General features: G+C 48.6%; 1 protein-coding gene across 6 annotated transcripts in view; it reads right to left on the reverse strand.

Moving 5' to 3' along the window:
- ZNF236 (zinc finger protein 236) overlaps positions 1–25,500 on the reverse strand; it is a 2,444,547-nt gene that overhangs the window by 1,741,113 nt on the left and 677,934 nt on the right. For all 6 annotated transcript variants that reach the window (XM_069620724.1, XM_069620725.1, XM_069620723.1 and 3 more), the window contains one exon: positions 16,414–16,633. In XM_069620724.1, coding sequence (XP_069476825.1) covers positions 16,414–16,633 — 220 coding nt within the window. The remainder of the gene's footprint in view (positions 1–16,413; positions 16,634–25,500) is intronic.

Raw genomic sequence — 25,500 nt, forward strand, 5'->3', positions numbered from 1 at the left:
ATTAGGAGCTATGATAAAAATGTTACAGGATATTCCCAGCCTATTGGCGGGGAATATTCAAAGCATGTGAATCCATGACAGATCCAATGCTGGAGAAACAGCAAATACCCCACTTTCGGTCTCAAGTAACAGGCCAATACCACAAGGAGGTAGTAGGTAGTATTTGAAGGGCTGGAGAAAGAACCACTACTACTAAAATCCTTACTGTCCCAGGCAGGACCAAAGACTTGAGTTAGTTTGCTTTGGAACATTTTTCGTTGAACTTTGTCTTCTACACAATAACACTTAAAACCTTACATTTCTTTCTAATTTTTTGTTTCATCACAAGGACTACCGTTTGTCTCTATGAGGAGTACGGTGGGAGGGGAAGGCATCTTCCCAGGTTTACCAGAACTTTGTTTCAAGACTTTTCCTTTATCCCGAAAAACGATACATTTTGCTAAGGGGGAGGGAGTCATCACCTTGGAGCACAGGGATCTTGACCATGACTGTTTATTTTAAGAACTCTACTGACCTGACCACACCAGTTTCTTGTTAGGTAGGGAAACCCCCTTCTCTTGGTTAAGTCTTCCGCTTCCTTGAATGCCACAGAAATGTTGGCGGTGTCGAACAGAGGCAGAGTTGTGTCACCGTCGGTGGGAGTAGGGACCCTCTCATCCTGGGGTGGAAGGCCTACCACAGGTTATGACAAAGCCAGTCATACCCCAAAAGGCACTGTGGGGGAGTTGGGAGGGCATTAGTCTATATCCCTTGTCCTTCTGTCTATTGGCTTGACAAGAGTACCTCTGTCTACCCCCCTACTTTCCACGGCACAATTATGGCCATTGTTTTTAGACTTGCTCTCTAATCTAGACTCTAAACTTCCTTCTGTCCTCATTCTCCTTGATCTATCCTCTGCTTTCGACATGGTCAACCTCGCCATCCTGCTCAGTCGTCTCAGTGACAAGCTGGGTATCTTTGGTGAAGTCCTAGCTTGGTTGACCTCCTTTCTCTCAGATCGACCCTCCCAGGTACAACTTGTGTCTTTCTTCTCTTCTATCTCTCCTTTTACATGTGGTGTTCCCTAGGGGTCTAACCTCTCTCCCTGGCACCTCTGGCCCACTGCAGCTCTACCTTCTGTTCTAACTTTCAGTGTTACACGGATGACACTACGCTCTCCTTCAGGCTCCCCTCAAACTCTTCTGCTCCTTCTCTCATACAGCACTGTGTCTGCAATTCATGAATGGTGTGCCTCAAACGATCTCTGCGGCAATGCCAGTAAGACTGAGATCCTCCTCATTGGGACAATCTTCCACCTTCCCGCTCAACCTGGCCGCCCACTGTGGGCTCTCCACCTGCACCTTCCTGTGAGTCTTAGAACCTTGGTGTCATCTTCGACTCCACCTTCTCCTCCTCTCCTCCCATCTCTGAAATCTCTAAGAAGTCAGACTTTCAGCTGTACCTCCTCAGAGGTATTCTTCCTTTTCCCACTTTCCCCCTGAAACTCACTGTCTCCAGAGCCCTGTTCCTTTCAAGGCTGGACTATTGAAACAGCCTCTTTCTAAATATGTATGTCTCCACTCTTCGCCCTTTGCAACAAATCCAGAACAGGACTGCTAGACTTGTCCTTGGCCTCAAGCCCCGGGATCGTATTGCCAGCCCTGAAATCTCTCCACCGGCTCCCTGTGGCTGCAAGGTTCAAGTTCAAGACCCTCTGTATCGTCCACAAGGCTTTCTGGACCCGGGGACCATACCACATCTTCCTTCTCGAGCTCTCTGCTTATCCACCGTCAACTCTGAGGGTCAGGCACTTCTCCAGGCAGAGAGTAGGGGTATATCTCCGTCCTCGGCTAGGGCCTCCCTCTGGGACAGCTCTCTGCCTATCTCAAACTTGAAAAGGACCACCTATGGTTCTGGAAGTAACTCCAGACCTTCCTTTTCGCTTCTGCTTTCTCTCTCCCTCTCCGTTGCTGATGTCCCCGTCTACTGCGCATATTGGTTAACTGGCCACCCACTGAACATATGGGACAATGCTCTTGCATGAGCAGTTGCCCTTGCACTGTCTCCGGGCCTACCAACCACTAAGGGACTGTATCTGCAACCCTACAGTTGTACATGAAGCCCATGACCTAGAACCGTAGAAAAGAACGATGGGCCTGCCAAATTGATATAAGTAGGTATGCATCCTTCCCTGTGTGAGGGAGCACGTCCAGTCTCCCCCACACAGGGACTCCGCTATCAATGCTGGCATAACCATCTTGACATTTTGAAGGGGTAGGACAAGGTTCAAGGCTTAAAGAACACCTTGCAGGCCTCCCTGGTGGTTCTTCTGTATTGCAAAGATTGGGGAGCAAAACCCAAAGCCTTGTTGCGAGGGGGCATTTTAACTGCCTCTTTCATTATTACAGAGCAAATCTCCGCAAGGAGAGTTGTTGTCCTAATCAGCGGCGGGGGATGGGGAGGACCTGAAGTATAGGAAGACGGAAGCTCTGGGAAATCGCTGAGAGAATCCATGGGTCGTCGAACCTTGTCCACCAGGACTGAAAGTGAAGGGCATGCACCTTGCCTTCCCTTGAATGGCGCTACCCTCTCCAAGGGTGACACCAGGCAGGACAATTAGCTCCTAGGAACAGCGTATTCTGCGATGGTGTTAAGCAGGACTTTGGATAGTTGATGGAGAATCCCAGATCCGTCAGTAGCTGGACGGTTGCCTCTGAGTGTCTGACAGGTAACTCCCGCGAGTGGGTCCGGATGAGCCGTAGATGGGCCGCAACCGGTGCCAGGCGTTTTGTGAGCACTCTTGGGGCCGACTTGAATCTGAAAGGCAGAGCCTTGGGCGGGACCCTGCACTACGAAATGCAGAAAGTTCTGATGTTTCTTGTGAATGGGGACGTGTAAATAGTTGTCCTCCAGGTCCAGCAACGCCAAGAAGTCTCCTTCCTCCAGTTGGCCGAGCAACGTGACCATCCTGAACTTTTGGGACTTCAAGTATTTGTTGAGACGTGGTAGGTCCAGGATGGGCCTCCAGTCCGGTTTTCTTTCTGACCAGAAAGTATCTGGAATAGACACCAGAGCCCCGGAGCCGTTGGGGAAATAGCTCTATCGCCCCTTTTCGCAGCATGGCCCGTACCTCTTCCAGGAGCTGAATTGTGCTGTTCCTGACTGGTAACTGGAGGGATACGCGGACACTTGAATTGAAACTCCAGGGTGTGCCCCTGGGCGAGCATGCCCGGTACCCATCTGTCAGTGGTGATCTTTCACTCGCTGACGAACTCTGTCAGCCAGTGCCCACAGGGGTGCACGCGTTGGGGCAAGATGTCCCGGCCGGTTCAGGCCCGTTCAGCCCGTTCAGTCCTGCCCTGCGGGCAACAACGACGTCAACGTGGTCCTCTGCTTCTGTAGGACTGGGAACGGCCTCTGTAGGCTTCCTGAGTCGTGGCTCTAGAGGGCTGATGGAACGAAGAGGAGAAATCTTTGGAAGACCTGCTTGACTTTCACTTGGAGGAGCGAAAAAAGAGCGCTGCTGCTGGAGAGTGCCCAGGGAATGGGCCGTCTCCCTATCCGTCTTGATGGCCTGGTCGACGACCTTCCAAAACAAGTTCTCTCCGTCGAAGGGCATATCCAACATCTTCGCCTGGATCCCCTGTCGGAGATTTGTGGCCTTCATCCAGCCTTGTCGACGAAGTCCGACACTGTTCCCCATCTGCCGGAACCCTGTGTCTGTGACGTCCAACGCCACTGTAATGGCATGATCAAATGCTACTTCTCCCCTCCTGGAAAAGATCGATTGCCTCCATCCTCAGGTAGGAACTCAAGAATAGGCACCAGCTTGTATCACATCCGCTTTGATAGTAGACGCTACAGTGTAAATCACCTTCCTTCCCATGGCATCTACCTTCGTTACCTCGCTGTCCGCAGGGACCGAAGGGGACAAAGACAGGTTAGCTGACAATTTCCTTACGGCAGCCGATACCGGCAAATCCAGCAATGGTTGCGACCACAGGCACTTTGGTGCGGAGTTCGATACTTCTTCTCCAGCCTATCCCGTTTAGCCAGAGCCGTTCAAGGGTTCTTCACGAGGGCCAGGCCCTCTTCCCACACGTCGTCTAGAAGGGGCACCGTCATGATGGTCTTTCTCTTGGCCTCACACATTTGGTACAAGAAACCCTCCTTCCTGGTTTCTTTGGGCATAATATGAAAAGTTTCTGAGGGGTGGTTAGGCCCTAGGTGGATGCGGATATTCGCCGTCCGCTGTGACGATATCCTGGTCGTCATTCGTAGTCGTGGCCATATCCGTCCCCTGTCTGGGTCTGCTGGTGGAGAAGTTGGCCGACGCAGTTGTGGGAGCTGAAATGGTGGCAATAGATGATGCTCCCTCTTTTTCGTTGGCGGCTGAACATGGTCTGGGAAACCACCGGAACCTGGCCCGGTGGCATCCTCTTCTGGATCCCTGACACCAAGGTGTGAAGGTCCGACTGAATGTCCAGAGACATCCCTCGGCTAAGCTGGCAGGATCAGAAAACTAGCCCCGCGCCATCACCGCAGTATTCTTCCACGTCCTCGGGAATGGTTTGTAAGGACTCCTGGTCCTCGTTGTCCATGGACGAGACCTCCATGGCTTGAGCCACGGCCTGGGAGCGCTGTTTCCTCCTTGCAGGGCTTGAACCGGGTCCTGAGCCTGTCCCCCTCACCCCTTCTGGCGTGCCAAAGTTACTGCAGTGGTGTCGCGTCTTGGGGGCAGGGATACCTTCATCGGGTCAGCTCCCCTAGCAGTCATGATAGCAGCTGCCACCAATTCTATAGTCGATAAAGTCTTCTCCTGTGCCGATTTGGCTTGCTTGGGCTGTTCAGCCTTTTATTCCTCCGTCCACGGCTTCTTGGATTTATCACAGTTTAGCCAGGATAGATTATTTTCTTTTCGAGGAGGAGCTTGATTGCAGACTGGCAATGGAGGCGGAGGGTGATGCTGATCACGCCCTATCCACCTTGGGACCCGCTTTCTGAGGCGAGCCCGGTGGACTCGGACTTGCGGTTCCTGGCCTTGTCTTGGGCCCCCACGGATGAGGCGCACTCAAAGGACTTAGAAGACCCCTCCTCGGACCGGCAAGTCCTGGGTCAGGCATGACCCCGCTTGGAGCAGGGGTCAGAGGCTTTGGCATTAAGACTTGCCGTCAGTCTACTGTGCCTGTCCCTCATGGTCTTCTTGCAGAACCAGAGGCATATCTCGCGCTCCACTTCCTTGTGGTACAGATGCAGGCAGCAGAGGCATTGTAGGTGCTTGTCTTCTACAAACATTTCATAGCCTGCATGTGGTACAGGGCTTGTAAAGGGACCTTCACTACTTCTCCTCTGTCATGGACGGAGGGCGTGAAATAGGCCTGATGGCCTTCTGGAATCATCAACCATCTTTGCCCTTGAGGGGCGCTGAAATTCACCAACAACGGATCCCTGCTGTCGGAACAAAAATAGAAACTTTTTTCGTGAAGGCAGAAAAACGAAGAAGTAGCTTGCAGAGCAAGGTCGAGGACTCCAACACTGAAGCGTGCAGTAAAAATCTGTGATGGCTGCCAGAGGAGGGGCTTAGGGAAAGGGCTCTCATTGAATGGTGGCAGTTTTTACCCAAAGGACAATGATTAGTTTAAAGGAGAAAGACGGTTTTTAGGTGAAAGTAAAACAGTTTTTTCTTTTACCATGGATTCCCAGCAGGACGACGGGGAATATTCAGTACCATGTGAATCCATGCCAGACCCCATGCTGGAGAAGTCTCCAATTTCACTGCACAGCCATTGATTAACAGCTGCCAGTATGGCATCAGCGTTGGCATGTCATGGACCTATTTTTCTTGACTGAATCTAATATGGCAGAAAGCCAAACATTTGGCTACTCCCTAGAACAAACTGCTGACATAGGAGGACCCTCCATTTTTGATCCTAGCGGAACCAATACCGGCATGACTCAAACTACATGCAGTGAAGACTTGCTCAAACTCAAGAAGAAGAGTTTCCGTACAGAACTGCATGGCCATTTCCTATGGGAATACTTCCGTGCAGACACTATCCCAGCAGGACTAATTGTCAGGAATGAGCCTTGTCTCTTCCTCACAGACAAGGAATATACTACTAAATTCAGTCACATTGCAATTAAATGCAGTAGAGATTTGATGGTCCCGACGATCACGACAGCCCAACGTCTTAGTGTTGAGGTACAAAAAGAACTAGACATTGAAGAGAAAAAGTTCTTAGACAATCAAGCAATTACTAATGCTATTGATAAACTAAGGGAAACCAATAAACTTTTTGATGATTTCAAGACATCCACAATAACGAAAAAAAAACAAAAAACTAAATAAAGACATCCAGAAATTCAAACTTGAAAAGATCTTTCCATACACAACTGCTGAATTCGCAGAGGCTGCTAAAAATAAACAAACCACTCAAAACAAGGGACGACGGCGCTGGGTATCATTTTTTAACTCCAGTAGCAGCGGCTCGGATGACCAACAGCGACCTAACCAACCACAACAACCTTTGTTTCTGAATTACCAACCCCTACATCCGCCCCCTTTTTTAGGCAGAGGAGGGCAAGGAATTCCTTACTAGGGTCAGCCATGGTTTCCCCAATACAAACCGCCCCGCGCCGCCAAACTCGAGGCAGAAGACGGCAGACACGTTGACAACAGACTCTAAAGACATACCCATTTTCAATTTAGCTAAAATCACTCTGACTGCACCACAAATTTCAATCCTTTCCAAAGGCCTCTCATTTGTGCCGTCCCAAACAACTGATTGGTTTCTAACTGAAACCGAAATGCGTCGTTTCTTTAGAACCATACGCCTGAAGGCCTTCTTTGATGATATCCCAGCAGAACCACAGGATATAGACTCTGGTCTCCATATCCCTACTACTTTTAGGCCTCAAGATAATGAAACTCCAATGGAAATCATCACGTCGAAAAAATGCATTATGAAGGAGCTGGGCAAAATGCAAGGAGACACCACCTATCTCAAGCACAACTTGTCCACGGCAGAACAGAGGGCATCAACCGAGCTCTCCAAAATGCCAAACATTGTGATCAAACCGGCTGATAAAGGCGGAGGAATTGTGATCATGACTAACGATCAATATTGCACCATGGTTAACCAATTGCTTGAAGACCATGAAAGCTACAAGAAAATAAACAAAGATCCAACGAGTGAAATTAAATCTGAGATCGCAGACATGGCCCAATATGCCTATGATAGGCAATGGATTAGTGATAAAGAACTCCAATTCCAAACGACGAGCCAGGGTAGGACCCCATCAATATACGCCTTACCCAAAATTCATAAGAATTCGGTTACCCCACCAGGTGGACCCATTGTATCTGGATGTGGGTCAGTTTTGGAACCATTGTGCAAATTCATTGATGTCTTCCTAAAACCTTTAAGCATTGAAACAGCAACCTACTTACATGACACCATACACACTATTCAAGTTTTTGAAAAACTTCCCTTTGACCCTCAAACACAGACTGGTGACAATGGACATTAAATCCCTGTATACAAGTATTCCCCAAGATCAGGCCATTGAATGTATACATCAAACACTCACTCATCATGATCAACAACGCAGAGTACCACACAATTTCATTCTGGAACTCATGACTCTAGCTTTATGCAAAAACTTCTTTGAATTTGACGGGCAATTCTATATGCAGACCAAAGGAACAGCGATGGGTGCTACATTTGCCCCTAGCCTTGCAATATTGTTCATATCTAATTTCGAGACAAACCACATTTTATGTGATAAGAACCCCTACCAATCCTGCATTTCACACTGGAAACGATATACTGATGATATCGTTTTCATTTGGAATGGCCCTGAATCAGAACTCAATCTTTTCCTAAACTGGCTTAACAATGTTGACAACAACATCCAGTTTACCATGGAAAACAGCTTCCTCGATCTTAAAATCAGGCACGAAGATGGCATCTTGAAATGCAGTGTGTACCGGAAGACTACTGCACGGAACACCCTCCTGCACTTCTCAAGCAATCACCCACGCCACCTTCGTGAAAACTTACCATACGGCCAGTTCCTCAGAATAAGGAGGAACTGTACCAATCTAGCAGACTTTTACCAACAAGCTGAGGACCTCACAAAAACCGTCTGCTTGATAGAGGGTACCCCAAAAAATTGATTTCCAACTCAAAGAAACAAGCTAGATTCACATTCTCTTCTATCCAATAACACCACTCGGGAACACCCCGACTGACAAAATAACTTGTGTGATTACCCACGGTCCCCACACCTTACGGATTAAGAAATACATTCACAAATACTGGCCCATTGTAAGACTAAGTTTGCCAGACTTCCCAATGCCAAAGTTTGCTTTTAAAAGGGCAAAAAACATCTCTGATACTCTGGTACACTCGAAATTCAAAAAACCAGCACCTAGAACAGGACTCTGGGACCTCAGAATGACCATCGGACCCTTCCCGTGTGGTTTGTGCTCAGTGTGCCAATTCACTTGTAAAATCAAAAACGTTAACATTGGTTCTAAGACCTGGCATCTTAACTTCATGACAAACTGCAAGACAAAAAAAGCTATCTGCATCGAATGCCCCTGCGGCCTGAGGTATATAGGACAGACAAGCAGATTGGTGAACACTAGAATCTCCGAGTATCGTTCCCGCATTAGATGCAAAAACACATCTGCACCCCTTGTGAACCACTTTTTAGAAAAACACCACACCCCCAATGATATAAAGTGGTGGGTCTTGGATGTAGTCAAGGGATCTGCCAACATATCACGTAGTCTTCAACAAAAAGAAGCAAGGTGGATCCATAGACTTTCCAGTCACGAGAATGGTTTAAATGAAGAATATGTCCCTTTAATCTAAAGCATCACAAATGAGCACCCCTCTCCCAACTTAAGGTCAGGGACAGTTGCATGTCTTAAATGGTGCTAGTGTCTTACTGACTGGCACCCTTAAGCACACCGTGGACCCTTTAACGTATCCGGGCCCCCCTTCTTTGACAAATAGAAGAGGGACTAGTGCCCTGGGTTCATGTTTTCCGGCTACATTTTCTGTTGCCGGTCAAGAAGCAATCTCTCAATATATGTTTTCATTTTATTGCGAATGAACGGCATGTTCGGCTTTAACAATTCATATGACTCCCTATGACTCAGTCACGCGGTTTGATGCCCAACTTTGCAGATGTAGATAACGCTCAATCCCGGGCTTCATCACAGACATCTGCATCCGCTGTGACAGCACATCACGTTCTCACTTTAAGCTGCTAATTGAGCATGAATACCAGAGGGATACATCTCCACAACATTGACTGCCTGACAGCCCCAACGCACTTATTGCTTGGCGCCTTTACACCACCAAGCAGGATAGGTGGTAGATGACCATGTTCCTCCTTTGGTTACCGCTCAAGCTTCGATGCTGGAGGGACACACCCCCACAGCACTGCTTGACAGACAGCCCCAGCTCGCCTATTGCATTGCGCCTCTTCTCCACCTATCAAGAAGGGCGTTCCAGGATCAGCTTTAGCCAATCAAGCTCCTGTTCTACGAGCCACACCCACTGCAGTAACGGCAGAACTGCCTGCTCGTCAGTCATGACTCAGCATTCAGTCAGCTGAGACAGTTTGCTAAGCGTGCACTCGCGGCGACAGCGAAAGCGTTTTCACTGCTACGGAATACTCCACGAACTAATTCAAACTAAGGTACAAAATGGACCGCCTTCCCTCCCCGCGCTATTTTTTAACTCCTCTTTCTGCCAGAAACCCGTACCACGTCCTCGCATGCGAGGTCTTTAACACACAGAAAAAACGCAATCTTACTATAACGCTAGTATCACTGACTCTGCCTCCTTCCTTTTTTGTGTTTTGGGCTCTTTTAGTTTGTGCATCACCTCAACTACAATTGAAATTTACGCCCTACACGTGGAGCAAGAGTCACTTAAACACGATTTGTATTCATAAGAGGTATGTGAAAACTCGTTCATTTATCTGTGTTCAACATTTGAATTTTGGCACTTATGAGCTGCGAGAAAGACAGACCCATTGGTTTTCATTCTTGCCTCTTTCCGCCACAGGCAAATTGCCAACATAATAGCGGATGGTTGCGCACTGGAGTCCTCGTGTTCCGAGCTGTGTCCCCTTTACTAGTGGAAGACCGCAATCCCAGCCCAAGTGGTTTTTCCTGACCCAGTCCATGCCCAGAATCAGGGTAAGGACCATGCTCCCACTAGGGTTTTTAATTATTATTGCAAAATTATTAAGTAAATAACTCTTTGGATTTGGACCTATGCCACATAAGATGAAAACATTCCTTAAAAATTGAACCTGTCTTGTGATACTCCTCCTCTCTTTGTCTGCCTTCACACAGGGACAAGTTTGACTTCCCCTTTTCTTCATGTTCTCGCCCTGAGGAAGGCTCTATTATAAATGCACATGCCCAGCAGGGGGCTGATCCGAAACGTGATATGGATGTTTGAACCTTCTTCATTGACTGGAAAACTATTTCGGGACTCAATTGAAAGTCCTATTCCAAAATTAATGTTGAAACATTGTTCATGCACAAATCTTTTTGTGCCTTTGTTTAAAAGTTTTCCTTTTCATCAAACACCGACACGTCGGCAGACCTGCATCTTTTTATTTATTAAAACAGTGGCACCTGTATATTGAAATGTGGGCCGCTTAAAGTTTCCCTCTAGTCGAGGGTATTTGGCCTTGTTTTGTTTGTTCTGTCCTTTTAGGTAGATCTGCATCTATTTATTTATTAAAGCAGCGGCACTTGTATACTGAAATTTGGGCCGTTGATAGTCTCCCTCTAGTTGAGGGTACTTGGCTTCTTTATGTTTGCTTTGTTATTATATATGTTTTTGTATTTGGTTCATTCATTGTGTGTATTCATCTACTTGTAAAAAGTGCATTAATCTGTTCCTCTGTCAAATCTCCTTCTAATTTGTAGTTTTGCCTTTAATTGTTTTACCTTTACTTTATAATGCACCTCGAACCTTTTGTATTTATAAACCCAATCCTTTTGAAAATAAAAAATAAATTATTTTGTCAAAATAAGGAATGTTTTCAGAGTATAAATACTGTGGCTAAACAACATTTGTGATTTTCTTGCTTTAGGTTACACTACTAACATTGTTTAAACGAAAGTTTTTTTGAGAAAAACTTTTTGCACTTCAGCTGAGTGGATATCTTTGGCATATAGATATTTCTTACATTAGTCCCAATCCACTTCATGCTCTAAGGGACGACCTCGACATATCTTTTGTATATGTCATGGGCCTCAAGCATTTTTTCTTCCTTGCCCAGTAGTGCTGAAGTTGAGGTGCTCATGGTAGAGGTCTCAGGCTTGGCGTTCATAGCCGCAGCCGCAATGACTGACGACAGTGGCTGGGGTGGACTGACAAGAGCAGAGTGCCGACCTCCACCGGCCTGAGTTTCGTATCTAGCCTTCTGTTATCGGCTGAGTGGAGGGGACTTGAGCCAACCCTTCGCCACAGCCTCCACTTCCTTCAGCAATGGGATGCCAGATCTGGATTCTGCCTTAGTGAGTACTTCCGCCAGTACCCCTGACCCAGGCTGCTCCTTCTGGGGCTGAGGGAAGCACAGGTATTCAGCTAGGTCACTGATCCTATCATGAAATGCCCTCACCGAAGGTGTGTCCTGCTCCTCCTCATCAGTGTCTTGCTGGTCACCCGAGTTAAAATGGGTACCTGGGTCCAAAGGTGTTAGGTCTGCCGCTGGAGTTGGCCCAGGCACTGGAACTGGAGGTGTAGGGGCTGCAACCAGAATTACCAGAAGCATGGGAAGTGGAAGTACAGGCACCGGCTGAGGTGGGGTGTGGGTGGCAGCATCTCCTGAATCATGCCTTTAAGGATGTTGCCCATCTGCGGAGACCGCACAAGGGTCAAAAACCTGCCAAAAAAACAATCCTCGCAAGCGGGATGGGTGCGATCCTGCACCAGCGCCGGCTGCAGCAGAGTAAAGGTCTGCTGTCTGCCCGCACCTTGCAAGTACATCTCGGTGAAGGTCAGGTATGAAGTGGTCCACGTGACCGGAGTTATAGGAACCCAATCCGCCCTGGCTGTAGGCTGCGCATTTGCGTTTGCCCTGTTGGTGGGATTCTGTCCTGGTCGGGATCGTTTCCCACCTTTGGAGGTCTGGCACAGTCGACATCTTGTCTGCGCGTGCTTCCATCTTGTCCGTGCCTTCCGTACGTGGGACAGTGGATGACGCAGGCCTAGGCTCGGCCTGAACGCAGGGATGGATCGACTCTACCCCACCCTGCACCTCAGGCGTGGTAGGCTGTTGGCCCTCAGCCATGGGGATGGTAATCCTGTCTGTGCTCCGTGTAGGTGCCCCCTCAGGCGCTCGGGATGTGTCCTGGTGCCAGAGCCAATAGGCTCCTCGTCGACCAAACTGATAGGGTCATTAGACCCCACGGCCTTTAAGCTGGTAAGCTACAAGAGTCTTGTGTCATTCCTGACGGTTTGAGGTTCCAACTGACCCCTCCCATCAACAGGCTTCCCCTGGAAGGAGTAGCCGTGCGGGGTGCTTTTGAGAAGAGTATGCCTACCTTCCTGCGTACGGATTCCTTAATACTCTCCGGCGGAGTCCTGGAGAATAACTCTCCACCAACCCAAAAAGGTTTCTGAGGGACTGGGGCATGAGAGCGTTGCGCGGCAAGCGCATTTCCCTCCGTGGTCTTCCCCAAGGCACCAAAGGCATAACGCGTGCAGATCCGAGGTGGGAAAGGAACCGTTGCATGAAGGGCACCTGCTGAAGCCAGCTGCGTTTGACATACGCCGGGGACAGATTAGGGCACCGGTGGAAGGTGTTTGCAAAACCTAAAAAGTAGAAAAAAGGAAAAGATTAGGGCAAGCACATGGAATTACGAGGCTTGGGGCCTCAGCCAGGAGCAGTGGTGAAAGCGGTCCGCTCCCGTCGACGGAGAAAAAAAAAAAAGAGGACTGGGGTGTGGTACCAGTGGGCGAGGTTAGAGGAGCGCATGCTCCCAGGGCTGTAACCCCACACGCATATACATTTAAAAGGAACGTGTTATTTTTCTGATGAAAAAGGTTCTGTTCCCGTCCCCCGCGAGGGATACTCATACAGTTTGGAGGAAAGGGGACGGGACGCAGTAATAAGAGGCATTGTGCAAGGCCCTGGAGGATATCCTCAAGGTATTTGAGACGCAACAAAACTGGTTCACATATTACTTTGCAGGTCCAGAGGATAGCCAGATATCAATTGTGATCTTATTTAGTCAATCGCACAGTGAAAACCATCCTACTGATCGGTTTGCCTTATTTCAGGAATGGAAATCTTTGCAGCCGAATTGCTCAAAACTGAAGCGGCCTGATAGGAAGAGGTGGAAATGGGAATAAAATCCCTACCAGAGATTAAGGCACATGCCTAATTGCTTCTCTATCCTGTATTATAAAAAATAAGCTTTAATGTGGCCCATACCTCCCAGTAACTAAATAATGGAACTCATGTTTAGCATCAAGTTCGTTTTTATACTCAATGCGCTTCTGTTCAAGCCAGGCAAGGTGGACTTCAATTGGGCATCGCGGAATTTACCTCAACAGTGATGCAATGATATTTGCAAAGGTTATTGCTAATCGCCTGATGGATTCAGTTCCCTCGTAAGTGGACCTACCCAAAGCGGTTTTATAATGAACTGAAACACACATGAGAACATTTGATGGGTGGTTAAGTTAGTTGAAAGGGGAAAAATAAAGCAGACGAGAAATTTGCCTTTTTAAGCTTGCAATGCACTTATGGCATTTGATAGCAAATTGGCTGCATATCAAATTCTAGTTAGATGCATTTGTTTTTGAGGCCACATTCTCAAAAACTGATTCTAGCTAGTTTTCAAACTACACATACAAGAATACAAGTTAATAATCACTTTTAAAAAAGTCCATACCAAAAACTAGGGGCAAACACAAGGGTTGCCCTCTCACACCTTATTTTTGCCCTTCCGTGCAACCTCTAGCCACAATTTACAATACAATGGTTTAGTTGAAGGGGTCTAATGCCAAAATGCCTGTCATTAAGTGGCATTGTATGCTGGGGATGATGTTTCTTTCCCTCAATGGGGGGAGGGGAGGATACATCCCTCCCTGTCACCATGAGAGAGCTAGATGAATTCCAGAAGGAATCTCGGTTCACAACTAATTATTCTAAATCTACGGGTTTTGAATGTGACCAGGATCCCAAAGGTGACTGTGTAAGACTTCTGTTCACTTGTTCTAATGAATATTTGGGTCTAGCACTAACCACCACCTTCACATGACACATTATAAAAGGCTAATATTCCCTAGTTATGAAGGGTTAATGGAGCTTAAGCGTTATTATTCTCAGGCCATTTCATGACTGGGACAGGAAGTGACTATAAAGGTGTTTTCCCTGGAGTAATGTATGTGTTCTGAACTTTGCCTATTAATATGCCAGCAGCAATCAAAGTGGCTCCAGGAAAAGCTTTTTCCTTTTTTCTGGGGCAAAAGACTATCAAGGATGCTACATAACATGCTCCTTCGTAGACCGTTCGGTACCAGATGCCCATATTCTGGAATGGTACCTTAACTTGGATATTAAATGGAAATGGATACAAAATCTTTCTGAATGCCAAAAAAAATAAAATAATAAAAGATCTACAGTGGAGGTTTCTACTTTTCACCACATTACCGGATTTGAAGTTTGGGCATGACTGGTATTATTGCAGGGTTGGGCCCTCTCTCGCCTGTAACAAGTAACCCTGATGTTCAGCCTGGGATTTTTTAAAATAAGTTGAGCAGCATGGGAATGCCAGAACCAATTACTCTACAGCACTCAGGAAAACAAGGTACCTTTGGGCATACACCATGAGAGGCTTATGGTCTCTCAATGGCATAATGCACTCTTACTATGGCTTTGGGTGAAACTTCACTAGGGAAAAGTTCAGTGAACCAGTACAGGACAAGGAAAAAAAGATGAGGGGTCCCCCGTAAAGAGGCACTGGTCAGGGCTGTTCACCTGATTAGGAATTTCAGGATACTCAAGTCTACTAAAGAACTGAGGGAAACCTGCAAACAGTGCTTACAAAGCACTTTATAGGAAATTTCATTTATACTTGTTTGAATGACTGTCTGTACTAATGTCTATTTTTAAAAACCACCTCTTGTCCTACAAGTTATTTGTTCCATACCACTTGAACTTTAAAACATCTTCAGATAGGTTTTGTTAAACTAAATACTGTGTTTCCATACCAATTTAAGATCTTTCATTCAGCTAAAGCAATCGCCTTAGACATCTGTGAGCAACCAGAAAACATAAGTTTGAAATCCAACAGGGATCCAGCCCTTCAGAGATTGATAAATCGAGCACAAATGAATTGGGTAAAAACTATTGTTAAAGGCCTTGGAAGTAGGGTGAATCTGGCATAAAGGATTATGTAAAAACATATTATTCAACTTTTTCACAGTGGGCTGCAAACATACACTAACACTTAGAGGGGTTTTATTGTCAATTTAAAGGGGTTCCACCTAAGTCAATCTCTCGCTCTCCCCCTTCCCCCTCTTCCTCTCACTCTCCCTTCTTTCACTCCCACCTAGTCTCCCTCACCTTCATTTAACATGCACTCACTCTCATATCCAAGTAACACTTTCTCTTACCACCCAACAACTCAGCTTTAATATTCTCTCCAATTGTCTAGACCATCCTCTGCTGTCCTTCCACCGCCTGGTCTATTGGTTTGCCTCTTTGCCCCTTGACCTCACCAGAACAACCCACACTCCTCTGTTGTTGTGCTTTTAAGCTCCTGCCACTTCCATTGGCTCTGACGTTCAGCTGATGCCCTCAGCCAATCTCTGGCCTTGCTCTCCTTCCCCCCCAAAAGCGCCCGGTTACAGAGATGGGAAACCATAAAGCGTCCTTTAATCACCACACGCTGGTGTTTTGCAATGGTGGTCTGTCGCAGCAAAAGTCAATTCCAGAGTATATATTTCGTAGCAGATGATTGACAATCAGCAGCGAGCAACTTTCCGCCGGCTTGATGTATGGGGCTGCATCTCTCGTTGGTGGTGGGTCATATCTTCGGTCCTCCGCTGAAAGGATTTCTGGATTAGGTAGTCCTACAAAGGAGAGAAAAATAACTGGCCAGCATGAGGTATGGCTGGTGTTGGATGCTCAGAAATGGTACTTGCCACTTGCGACGAAGCACATAAGGGTGGCGCCCACCACTAGAGCAGGACTGGCTTAGGAAAACATGCTGGTAGACCTCCTGCCTCAGGCCCAGAGGGGTCCCCAAACAACCCATGATACGGTCATATCCCTGTCACACAGTTCAATGGCAAAAAGAAAGCAACACAAGTTCTTGCCAAATCTTCAAAAGCATTTATATAAGCAACATTTCCTAAAACAATCTAAAAATGTTACCTGGAAAATGTAAAGATTTCTTTTTAATGGTCTTTCTTTCCTGGGAGTCAGTTTTATCTCCATTTTCTTGTGTTTTTGTCTGCTCCGAGTTGTGGGAATCAGGCTCAGTATTCCCAACCTGCAAATCTTCGTTCTGGGTTGCAGATGTCTTGGTGTGGGAGATGTCATGAGGATGCACAGTTGCTGGAATGGTGGATAGTCCACTGTTTTCCAAGGCTTGCTAAAACAAAGACATACAAAAACTATTTAACAATACAAGCCTGCTCTGAAACTATAAGTACAGAACACTGAATATTGAAATGCAAAGAAGCCTTTGAAGGAGAAGCTGACGAGGGTTGCTGGAAAACAGCTCCCATGCCTGGATGGAATTGGAAGGCCAAAGGCTGGCGGGCATCCACCATTCACTACAAGGTAAAAGGGGGAGAGACTGGAAACCTGTGGCTGTTAATATGGATTTTCGAAATCAGCCATAGAAGAGGATTGCGGGAGGCCAACCTATTATGGTGGACAGGGAAGACAATAATTTAGCCAAACTGAATCAAGGCAGCTAGCAGAGCAGAAAGGCTGTAGACTCAGGGAGGGTTTGACTCTAGGACTACAATAAGGCCACACAGCAAAGAAATCAAGTTATTCAGGTAAGGAAAAATATACTTACCTGTAACTATTGTTCTCCAGCATGGGTCTGACATGGATTCACATGCTCATGAATATTGCCTGGAAAACCTCTGTAAAAAAACAGTTTCACTTTCACTTACAAACTGTCTTTCTCCTTTAAACCAATCACTGTCCTCTGGGTCATACTGGCCCCATCCAATGACAGCTCTCTCCCTAAGCCCAACCTCTGGCAGCCATTTTCAGATTTGGTAAGCACGTAAAGTGGCAGTATGACCAAGAAAAGACAGAGGAGTCGGAGGGAGGGTTTGCATGTGAATCCATGCAAGACCTAAAATGGAGGACAATATTTACAGCTAAGTAACTTGTTGCTCGCCAGCATTGGGTTTGGCATGAATTCACATGCTCATGAACTAATACATAGCAATACAACATTACACACCCACGGGAGGTGGCAAAGCTCAACAGAAGCGATTACTCTTACCTAGGGAACACACTCACCTCAAGTGAACAGGTCGCGTAGCACTGCTTGGCCGACGCTGGGCTCCTCCCTGGAATATCTGTCGACACAGTAGAAATTCGTGAATGTGTGCGTGGACCGCCACGTAGCAGCCCTGCCGATGTCCAGCAAGGGCACACCAGACAGGAACACTGTCGTCGCAGCGATCGCTCTGCTGGAGTGGGCTCTCGGGCGGCCAGGCAGTGGTCGATTCACCAACAGATGAGAATGCATGATGCAGACAGAGAGCCACCTTGAGATGGAAGTCTTGGACAAGGCCTTCCCATGGTTCACAGGATTTAAGTTCACGAACATTTGCAAAGTATTCCAAAAACTCTTTGTGTGCGTCACCTAGAACTTTAAGGCAAAAGCAACGTCCAGCTAGTGCAATGCCCTTTCAGCCAGTAACTAAGGATTCGGGAAAAAAAGTCAACACCAAAGGCTCGTTGAGGTGGAATTCCGACTGAACCTTCGGCATGAAAGAGGGGTGCATCCGCAGCACCACCCTCGATTCGTGGAAAGTCAGGTATGGTTGCTTGTAGGATACGGCCTGGATCTCACCCACCCTCCTGGCAGAGGTGATGGCCACAAGGAAAGCCGTTTTCCACGAGAGGAATTTAAGGGTCCTGATGCATAGGCTTGCAGGGGGCAGCCCCATGAGCCGCGACAGAACCACGTTGGGTTCCCACGCTGGGCTGCAGGAGCCAAGCTCTGAGATTCAGAAATCCTGGGTTCAGATGCAGGATTGTGCCTCCTTCCTTGGTGAGAAGATCCGCAACTGCCGGCAGCTTGACCAGGGGCGACGCTGACAGACTGAGAAGGTCCAGATACAAAATCTGCCCGGGCCACGCCAGGGTGAGGACTATCATCTTGTACGGACACTGTTTGAGTGTGTTGATGACTCGTAGCATGATAGGGAACGGGTGGAATGCATACAGGAAGTCCTCACGGCTGGTGGAATCTGCTGGCAAACTTCCTGCACTTGGAGTTCGTCGCTGTCGCAAACAGATCTATCTAGGTCCTGCCCCACTCGGTGAACAGTCGGTCCACCTGATACTGCCGAAGCTCCAACTCGTGTGGCAGGAGCGCAGTTTCCTGCTGAGGGAGTCTACGATGATGTTCTTGACTCCCGACAGGTGAAGAGGGACGAGGAACATGCCCTGCCCGATGGCCCAACGCCAAAAGTCCTGAGCCTCCTTGGAGAGCGCCGGGGATTGAGTGCCCCCTTGTTTCCCCGATATAAAACATGGTGGTGGTGGTGTTGTTGTCCATGAAGATCCTTACCACCTGCCTTTCAGGGATGGGAGGAACGACGTGAGGGCCCAGAACATGGCCCGTAGCTCCAGGATGTTAATATGAAGATCCTTCTCCTCTGGCAACCACAGGCCTCTAGCGTGCTGGTGTGCGGTCCTCATCCCTCTAGGAATGCGTCCTCAGTGACCGTCTCCTGTTATGGCGGGGTCTAGAATCACATGCCTTGGGCGATGTTGGAGCAGATGCCCCATCATACTATCGCCCACCGGGAACTTTTTGTTGAGCGAAAGCTTGTCTGTGAAGCTTCCGGACCCCTGTATCCAGCTGGCGTCCAGGAATTCCTGGAGGGGCCGCATCTGAAACCAGCAGAGCCTGACTATGTAGACGCAGGACGACGTCATGCCCAGCAATGACTTGATGGCTTGCACCATAGCCGTCCTCGTCGATGACAGCCGATGCACCTTCCCAGAATGGCTGCTATCCCCGCATCCGAGCGAGACGCCAGGCAAGACACCGTATTGGGCCTGGTGCCTAGGAACAGCACGTTCTGCAATGGCGTCAAGTAGGTCTTTGGATAGTTGTCTGAGAATCCCAGATTCGTTAGTAGACGGACTGTTGTCTCTGTGTGTCCTTGGGCCAGCTCCTGCGAGAGGGCGCGAATCAGCAAGTCTTCTAGGTAAGGCTATTCGTGTATGCCATGTAGGTGTAGATGGGCCGCCACTGGTGCCAGGCACTTCGTTGACACTCTGGGGTCCGACTTCAAGCCTAAAAGGTAGGGCTGTCCCTGCACTACAAAGCTTAGAAACCTTTGGTGTTTTCTGTGAATGGGTATGTGGAAGTAGGCGTCCTCCAGGTCCAGCAACGTCAAGAAGTCTCCTCCTTCCAGTTGGCCGAGCACGTGTTGCAACGTGCGTGACCATCATGAATTTTTGGGAATTGGGGTATTTGCTCAGACGTCGTAGGTCCAGAATGGGCCTCCAGCCCCAAGTCTTCTTTCTGACCAAGAAGTATTTGGAAAAGACTCCAGAGTCGCTGGGGAACTAGCTCTATCGCCCCTTTTTGCAGCATGGCCCGTACTTCCTCCAATGTGCTGCTCCTAACTGGCCACCAGAGGGATCCACAGACACCTGCGCTGAAACTCCAGTGTATGTTCTTGGGAGAGAGCAGCCATCAGACATCTGTCGATGGTGCTCTTTTCCCCGCTTGCCGACTAACTTCACCAGCCGTCCACCCACCGGGGTGAAGAGGTGGGGGCCCGACGTCTTGGTCGGTTCAGGCTTGCTTCAGCACCAGCGTCCTGCCCTGTGGGCGATGCTGTCCTCCGACACCGTAGCCACAAAAGTGATGGGTGGAAGGTTTTGAATGAATCTGAACCACTGGCAATTGCTCTGGGCAACCTTCCACACCACCATTTTTTAGCCTGTCTGCGCCATTGCAAAAGGGGTCCAGCCATGTGCAAATCAGTCAGCTGCCGCCACCAATGGTAGCAGCCCAGCCCGAACTGCTAGGCCAGGTCCCCTCTGCACAGAAAACCAAGCAACCCCAGACATGCTTTGGCCTTGTTGGACCTCCTCAGTGAGGTGCAGCCTGGTTCCCTATGGCGCAGCAAGCAAGGGACCCACGTCTGGGCATATCCTCTCCCACATGGAGAGACAAACTGTGAACGCAAAAGTGATGGGTGGAAGGTTTCGAATGAATCTGAACCACTGGCAATTGCTCTGGGCAACCTTCCACACCACCGTTTTTTAGCCCGTCTAGACCCTATGCCTGGGAACGGCCTCTGTAGGCTTCCTGAGTTGTGGATCTGGAAGGCTCACTGTAAGATGAGGAGAAACCTTTGGACGACCTGCTTGACTTTCCTCTGGAGGATCAAAAGGAAGAGCGGTGCTGCTGGAGGGTGCCCAGGCAAACGGGCCATCTCTGTATCCACATTGATGGCCTGTAGGGACTCAGCAACGACTTTCCCAAATAGATTATCTCCGAAGGGCATGTCCAGTACCTTCGCTTGGACCTCCTGATGCACATTCTTGGCCTTCATCCAGCCTTAGCGACGAAGGCAGACACTGTTCCCCATTTGCCAGAACCATGTGTCAGCGACGTCCAGCGCCAATGTGATAGCGTGATCCGACGCTACCTCCCCCTTCCTGGAAGAGAGCGATTGCCTCCATTTTCTTATCAGGGGGAACTCCAAAATTGGACCCAGCTTGTACCACAGCTCCCTATCGTACCTGGATAGGATCACCAGTGTTTTGGCTGCTTTGATGGTGGACGCCGCAGTGTAGATCACCTTCTTTCCCATGTCGTCCATCTTCTACCCCTCGCTGTCTGGAGGGACTGAAGAGGACAAGTTAAGCGACCGTTTCCTCGCGACAGTCAATACCACTGAGTCCGGCGATGGTTGCCCAAATCCGCACTTGGGTGCGGATTTGGGCACCCGGTACTTCTTCTCCAGCCTATCCCGTTTGGCCAGAGCCGTGCAAGGGTTCTTCATGACCACCAGGCTCCCCCCTCCCACATATCGTCCAGAAGGGGCACTGCCATGATGATCTTGCTCTTGGCCTCGTGTCTCTAGTACAAGAAACCCTCCTTCCTGGTTTCTTCAGGAACAAGCTGGAATAGCTCGGAGGCTCTGGCGTTCATGGAATGAAACAACCCCACCATCCAATGGGGACGCTCTAGGCGGCGGAGACCTGCAGCCCGCTACAATGTCGTCGTCGTTTTCATCTCCGTTTCTGGGTCTGCTGCGAGGGGGCGGGGGACCCGACGCAGATGTAGAGGCTGAAATGGGGGCGTCAGATGACGCTTCCTCTTCTTCACCGGCGGTTGATCAGGAGCCTAGGGGATCCTTGGAACCGGGCCCTGTGGCAACCTCTTCTGGATCTCCGACACCAATGTGTGGAGGGTCGACAGGATGTCCAGAGACACATCCCTCGGCTGAGCTGGCGTGATAGGAACACTAGGCCCCACGCCATAGTTTTTCTCCCCTTCCACGTCCTCGTGGACCGTGTGTAGGGACTCCAGGTCCTCCTCTTTTGTTGACGAGACCTCAATGGCTTAGCCACAGTCTGAGAGGGCTGATCCAGGGCCTCCTTCACACCCCTTTTTTCCACCCTGAGGGGCTGGAACCGGGTTCTGAGACAGTGTTCACTTTTCCAGCGGGCCAGCAGACTTTGCCAAAGTCACTGTGTCGGTTTTGCACGTCGGGCGCAGGGATACCTTCTGCACTGGGGGGGCTACCTTCACAGGGTCAGCCCCTTTAGCTGTCGTACAAGCAGCTGCCACCATCTCTATCGTCTACAAAGTCCTATCCTGTGCTGATTGGGCCTTCTTGGGCAGTTCGGCCTTCTCCTTTGTCCGCGGTTTCTCAGGCTTCTCCCGCAGTTTAGCCGGGTTGGAGGATTTCCTTTTTGAGGAGGAGCTCTATTGCCGGCTGGCAATGGAGGTAGAGGGTGATATCGATCGCGCCCTGTCCACCTTGGGGCCCACTTCCGCAGCGAACCTAGAGGACTCAGACTTGCGGTTCTTGGTCTTGTTTTGGGCCCCTCAAAGGAATTAGAAGACTGCTCCTCAGTCCGGCCAGTCCTGGGTGAGGCATGACCCTGCTCGGAGCAAGTGCCAGAGGCCTTGGCGTTCGGCCACAGCAGCAGTCTACTGTGCCTATCCTTCGCCGTCATCTTGTAGAAGCTCAGGCATATCTCGCACTCCACCTCCTTGTGGTCCGGGTGAAAGCAGTAGAGGCATTGCAGGTGCTTGCCTTCAACAAACACATTCCGGAGCGCGCACTTGGTACATGACATGAAGCGGGATCTTCCCTATTTCTCCGTCATGGTCTGAGGGTGCGAAGTAGACCTGATGGCCTTCTGCAATCATCGACAATCTTCGCCCTTGAGGGGCTTTGAAATACACCGATGATGGATCCCTGCTTTCGGCAGGTGGAGAAAAGAGGACATGGGCTCTTTCGGAACAAAAATAGAACCTTTCCTGTCGAAAACACGAGAAAACGTGTAAGTAGCTTGCAGAGCAAAGTCGATGACTCCCAACACTGAAGCGTGCAGTAAAAATCTGAAGATGGTTGCCAGAGGAAGGGTTAGGGAGAGGACTGTCATTGGATGAGGGCAGTATGACCCAGAGTACAGTGATTGGTTTAAAAGCAGAAAGACAGTTTGTAAGTGAAAGTGAAACCGTTTTTTCTTTTACCGAGGATTACCAGCCTGATGAAGGGGAATATTCATGAGCATGCAAATCCATGCCAGACCCCATGCTGGAGAGATAGGACATGCATAACTTACCATAATATCATTTCTGATGATAGTACCTGCTTAAATTCACATGCTGTGCATATAGTCTGACATCTAGTGGTAATCGCAGAGTATTGCATCTTTCTTTGAAAGATCAAAAGGGGACGTCGACATGGGCATTACCGTAACACCATCCGTGACGTGTAGTGTACCCAAAATCCTTCACGTGTTGTGGTCCCTACGATTGTGTTTTTTCTGACGTGATGGAGCCTTATGACCATCGTAAGCGAGTACAGAGAGAGAAGGTGTAAGATGTCTATGTTCCTTCTACTCCATGAGGAGAGGAAGGGTGGGCGCATGTGAATCTAAGCAGATACAATCATCAGAAATGCTATTACGGTAAGTAATGCATGTCTTCTGATGCTTGTTAATCTGTTTAGAATCACATGCTGTGCATAGACTAGCAAGCAGTACCCAGACATGGTGGTGGAATGTGTGAAGGAACAGTAGCAAAGAGATGTCTTAGCACTGCTTGTCCCATCTGAGAATCAGACCTAGAGTGTGTATCTAGGCAGTAGTGTTGTGTCAAGGTGTGTACAGAACTACAGGTTGCTGCTTTACAAATGGACTCAAGAGGAACATTTGCAATGAATGCTATGGAAGCCCACGTGCCCGGAGTAGTGTGCTCTAGGCTTGAAGGGCAGATCTCTCTTGGCAAGAGTGTTATCACAGTGTGCTGCAGTTTACGATCCACTTTGAAATAGCCGATTTAGAGACAGTGTCGCCTTCTCTACGAGCTGCCACTGAAATGAAAAACTGGTTTGTTTTTCAAAGTGGTCTTGTTTTTTCCAGATAATAGATCACCGCTCTCCTCACATCAAAAGTGTGGAGGTTAGTGGGCTTCTGAAAAAAAGTGGGTAGTTCTATTGATTGGTTCACATGTAACTTTGAAATAAATGTAGTCAAAAATCGTGGGTGAGTGCGCAGGACCACTATATCCTTGTGAATCGTGACAAATGGGTCTTGAACTGAAAGGGCCTGCAGTTCACCAACTCTCCTTATTGAAGTGATTGCCACCAAGAAGGTGTTCTTGTAGGTGAGCGATTTCAGGCTAGCCTTATGCAGAGGTTCAAAGGGAGGCCCCATTAGTCTAGTAAGTAAATCATTCGGGTCCCACCCAGGAGGTGGGTTGGAAATAGGGGGATGAAGTCTTAACTCTTCCATAAAAGCTTTGATCACTGGAATTTACCACCACGAAACCTTTTTCTGGGATGTGGTGTATGCTGAAAGTTTCGCTAAGTGCACCTTTAAGGAATTGAAAACCAGGCCTGAATCTAGTAGGTACGTCAGGTACAGAACAATATGTGTTGGTGTGCATTCAATAGGATTGATGTTCTTGCTATTGCACCAGATGACAAAGCGTTTCCATTTGCTGGAGTAGTAACGTCTGGTGTTAGGTTTTCGTGCTTCCCTAATATGTCCATATATCTTTGAGGGAGTTGGAGGTGCACAAACTCTATGACCTCAGGAGTCAAGCTGCTAAAATGAGAGTTTGTGGGCAAGGACCAAGTGTCTCCCTCCGGTCTTGTGACCGCATGTTGTATGGGCATGGCAGCTTCCTGGGACGGGAGACTGACATTGCCATTAGATGAGAGAAGCAAGGTTGGTGTGCCCACATTGGTCACATCAGAATCATCGTGACTGGTTCCTGGTGCATCTTGTGAACTATCTTGGGGAGCAGGAGAGTAGAGGAGGCGGGGGACGAAGCGTAGACACATTTCCCTGACCATGTTATCAAGAGTCTGTTCCCCTTGGAGCGGTTCTGCAGGTACCTGGAGGTGTAGTCTGGGCATTGTGCATTCTCCAGAGTTGCAAACAAGTCGATCTCTGGGAAGCCCTAGTTTGCGAAGGCGCTGAGAACAAAATCTTCCTGTAAATGCCACTTGTACTCTACAGATAGTGGGAAGTCTCTGCTAAGTACGTCCGCCAGAAGATTGAGTTCCCCTGGAACATGTTGTGAGAGGAGGAATATCTTGTGTTTGAAAGCCCATTTCCATATGTTCTGCGACAGTTTGGATAGCCCAGGAGAGAGTGCCCCCTTGCTTGTTCAGATAATACATGGCCTTGGTACTGTCCATAAGGACTAGGACTGTCTTTCCCTGAAGGTGTGTTTGGAGTGCTTTCAGGGCCTTACACACGGTTAGCAGTTCCAACAGGTTTATGTGGTTAGTTGCTACTGCTAGTGTCAGGGACTCAGGTAGGCAGAGACAAGGACAGGTTGGGCGCAGGGGTGTTGTGGGCACTGTTGTGGGCACTGGTGGGGAGAGACAAATAAAGATGCAACCATACAAAAGGCTGCTTTGCCCCATGTGCAGGAGAAAGAGGCTAAAGACTGCGTTTCCCAGCAGCCGGCGCCGAAAGACTACAAACCCCAGCATGCCCAGGGACGTTTTGGACCAATCAAAGACCAGGAAGGGCGCGGCC

This window comes from Ambystoma mexicanum, chromosome 5q (genome assembly GCF_040938575.1).
Source record: "Ambystoma mexicanum isolate Mex_15411 chromosome 5q, UKY_AmexF1_1, whole genome shotgun sequence".
In the NCBI taxonomy this organism is placed as follows: domain Eukaryota; kingdom Metazoa; phylum Chordata; class Amphibia; order Caudata; family Ambystomatidae; genus Ambystoma; species Ambystoma mexicanum.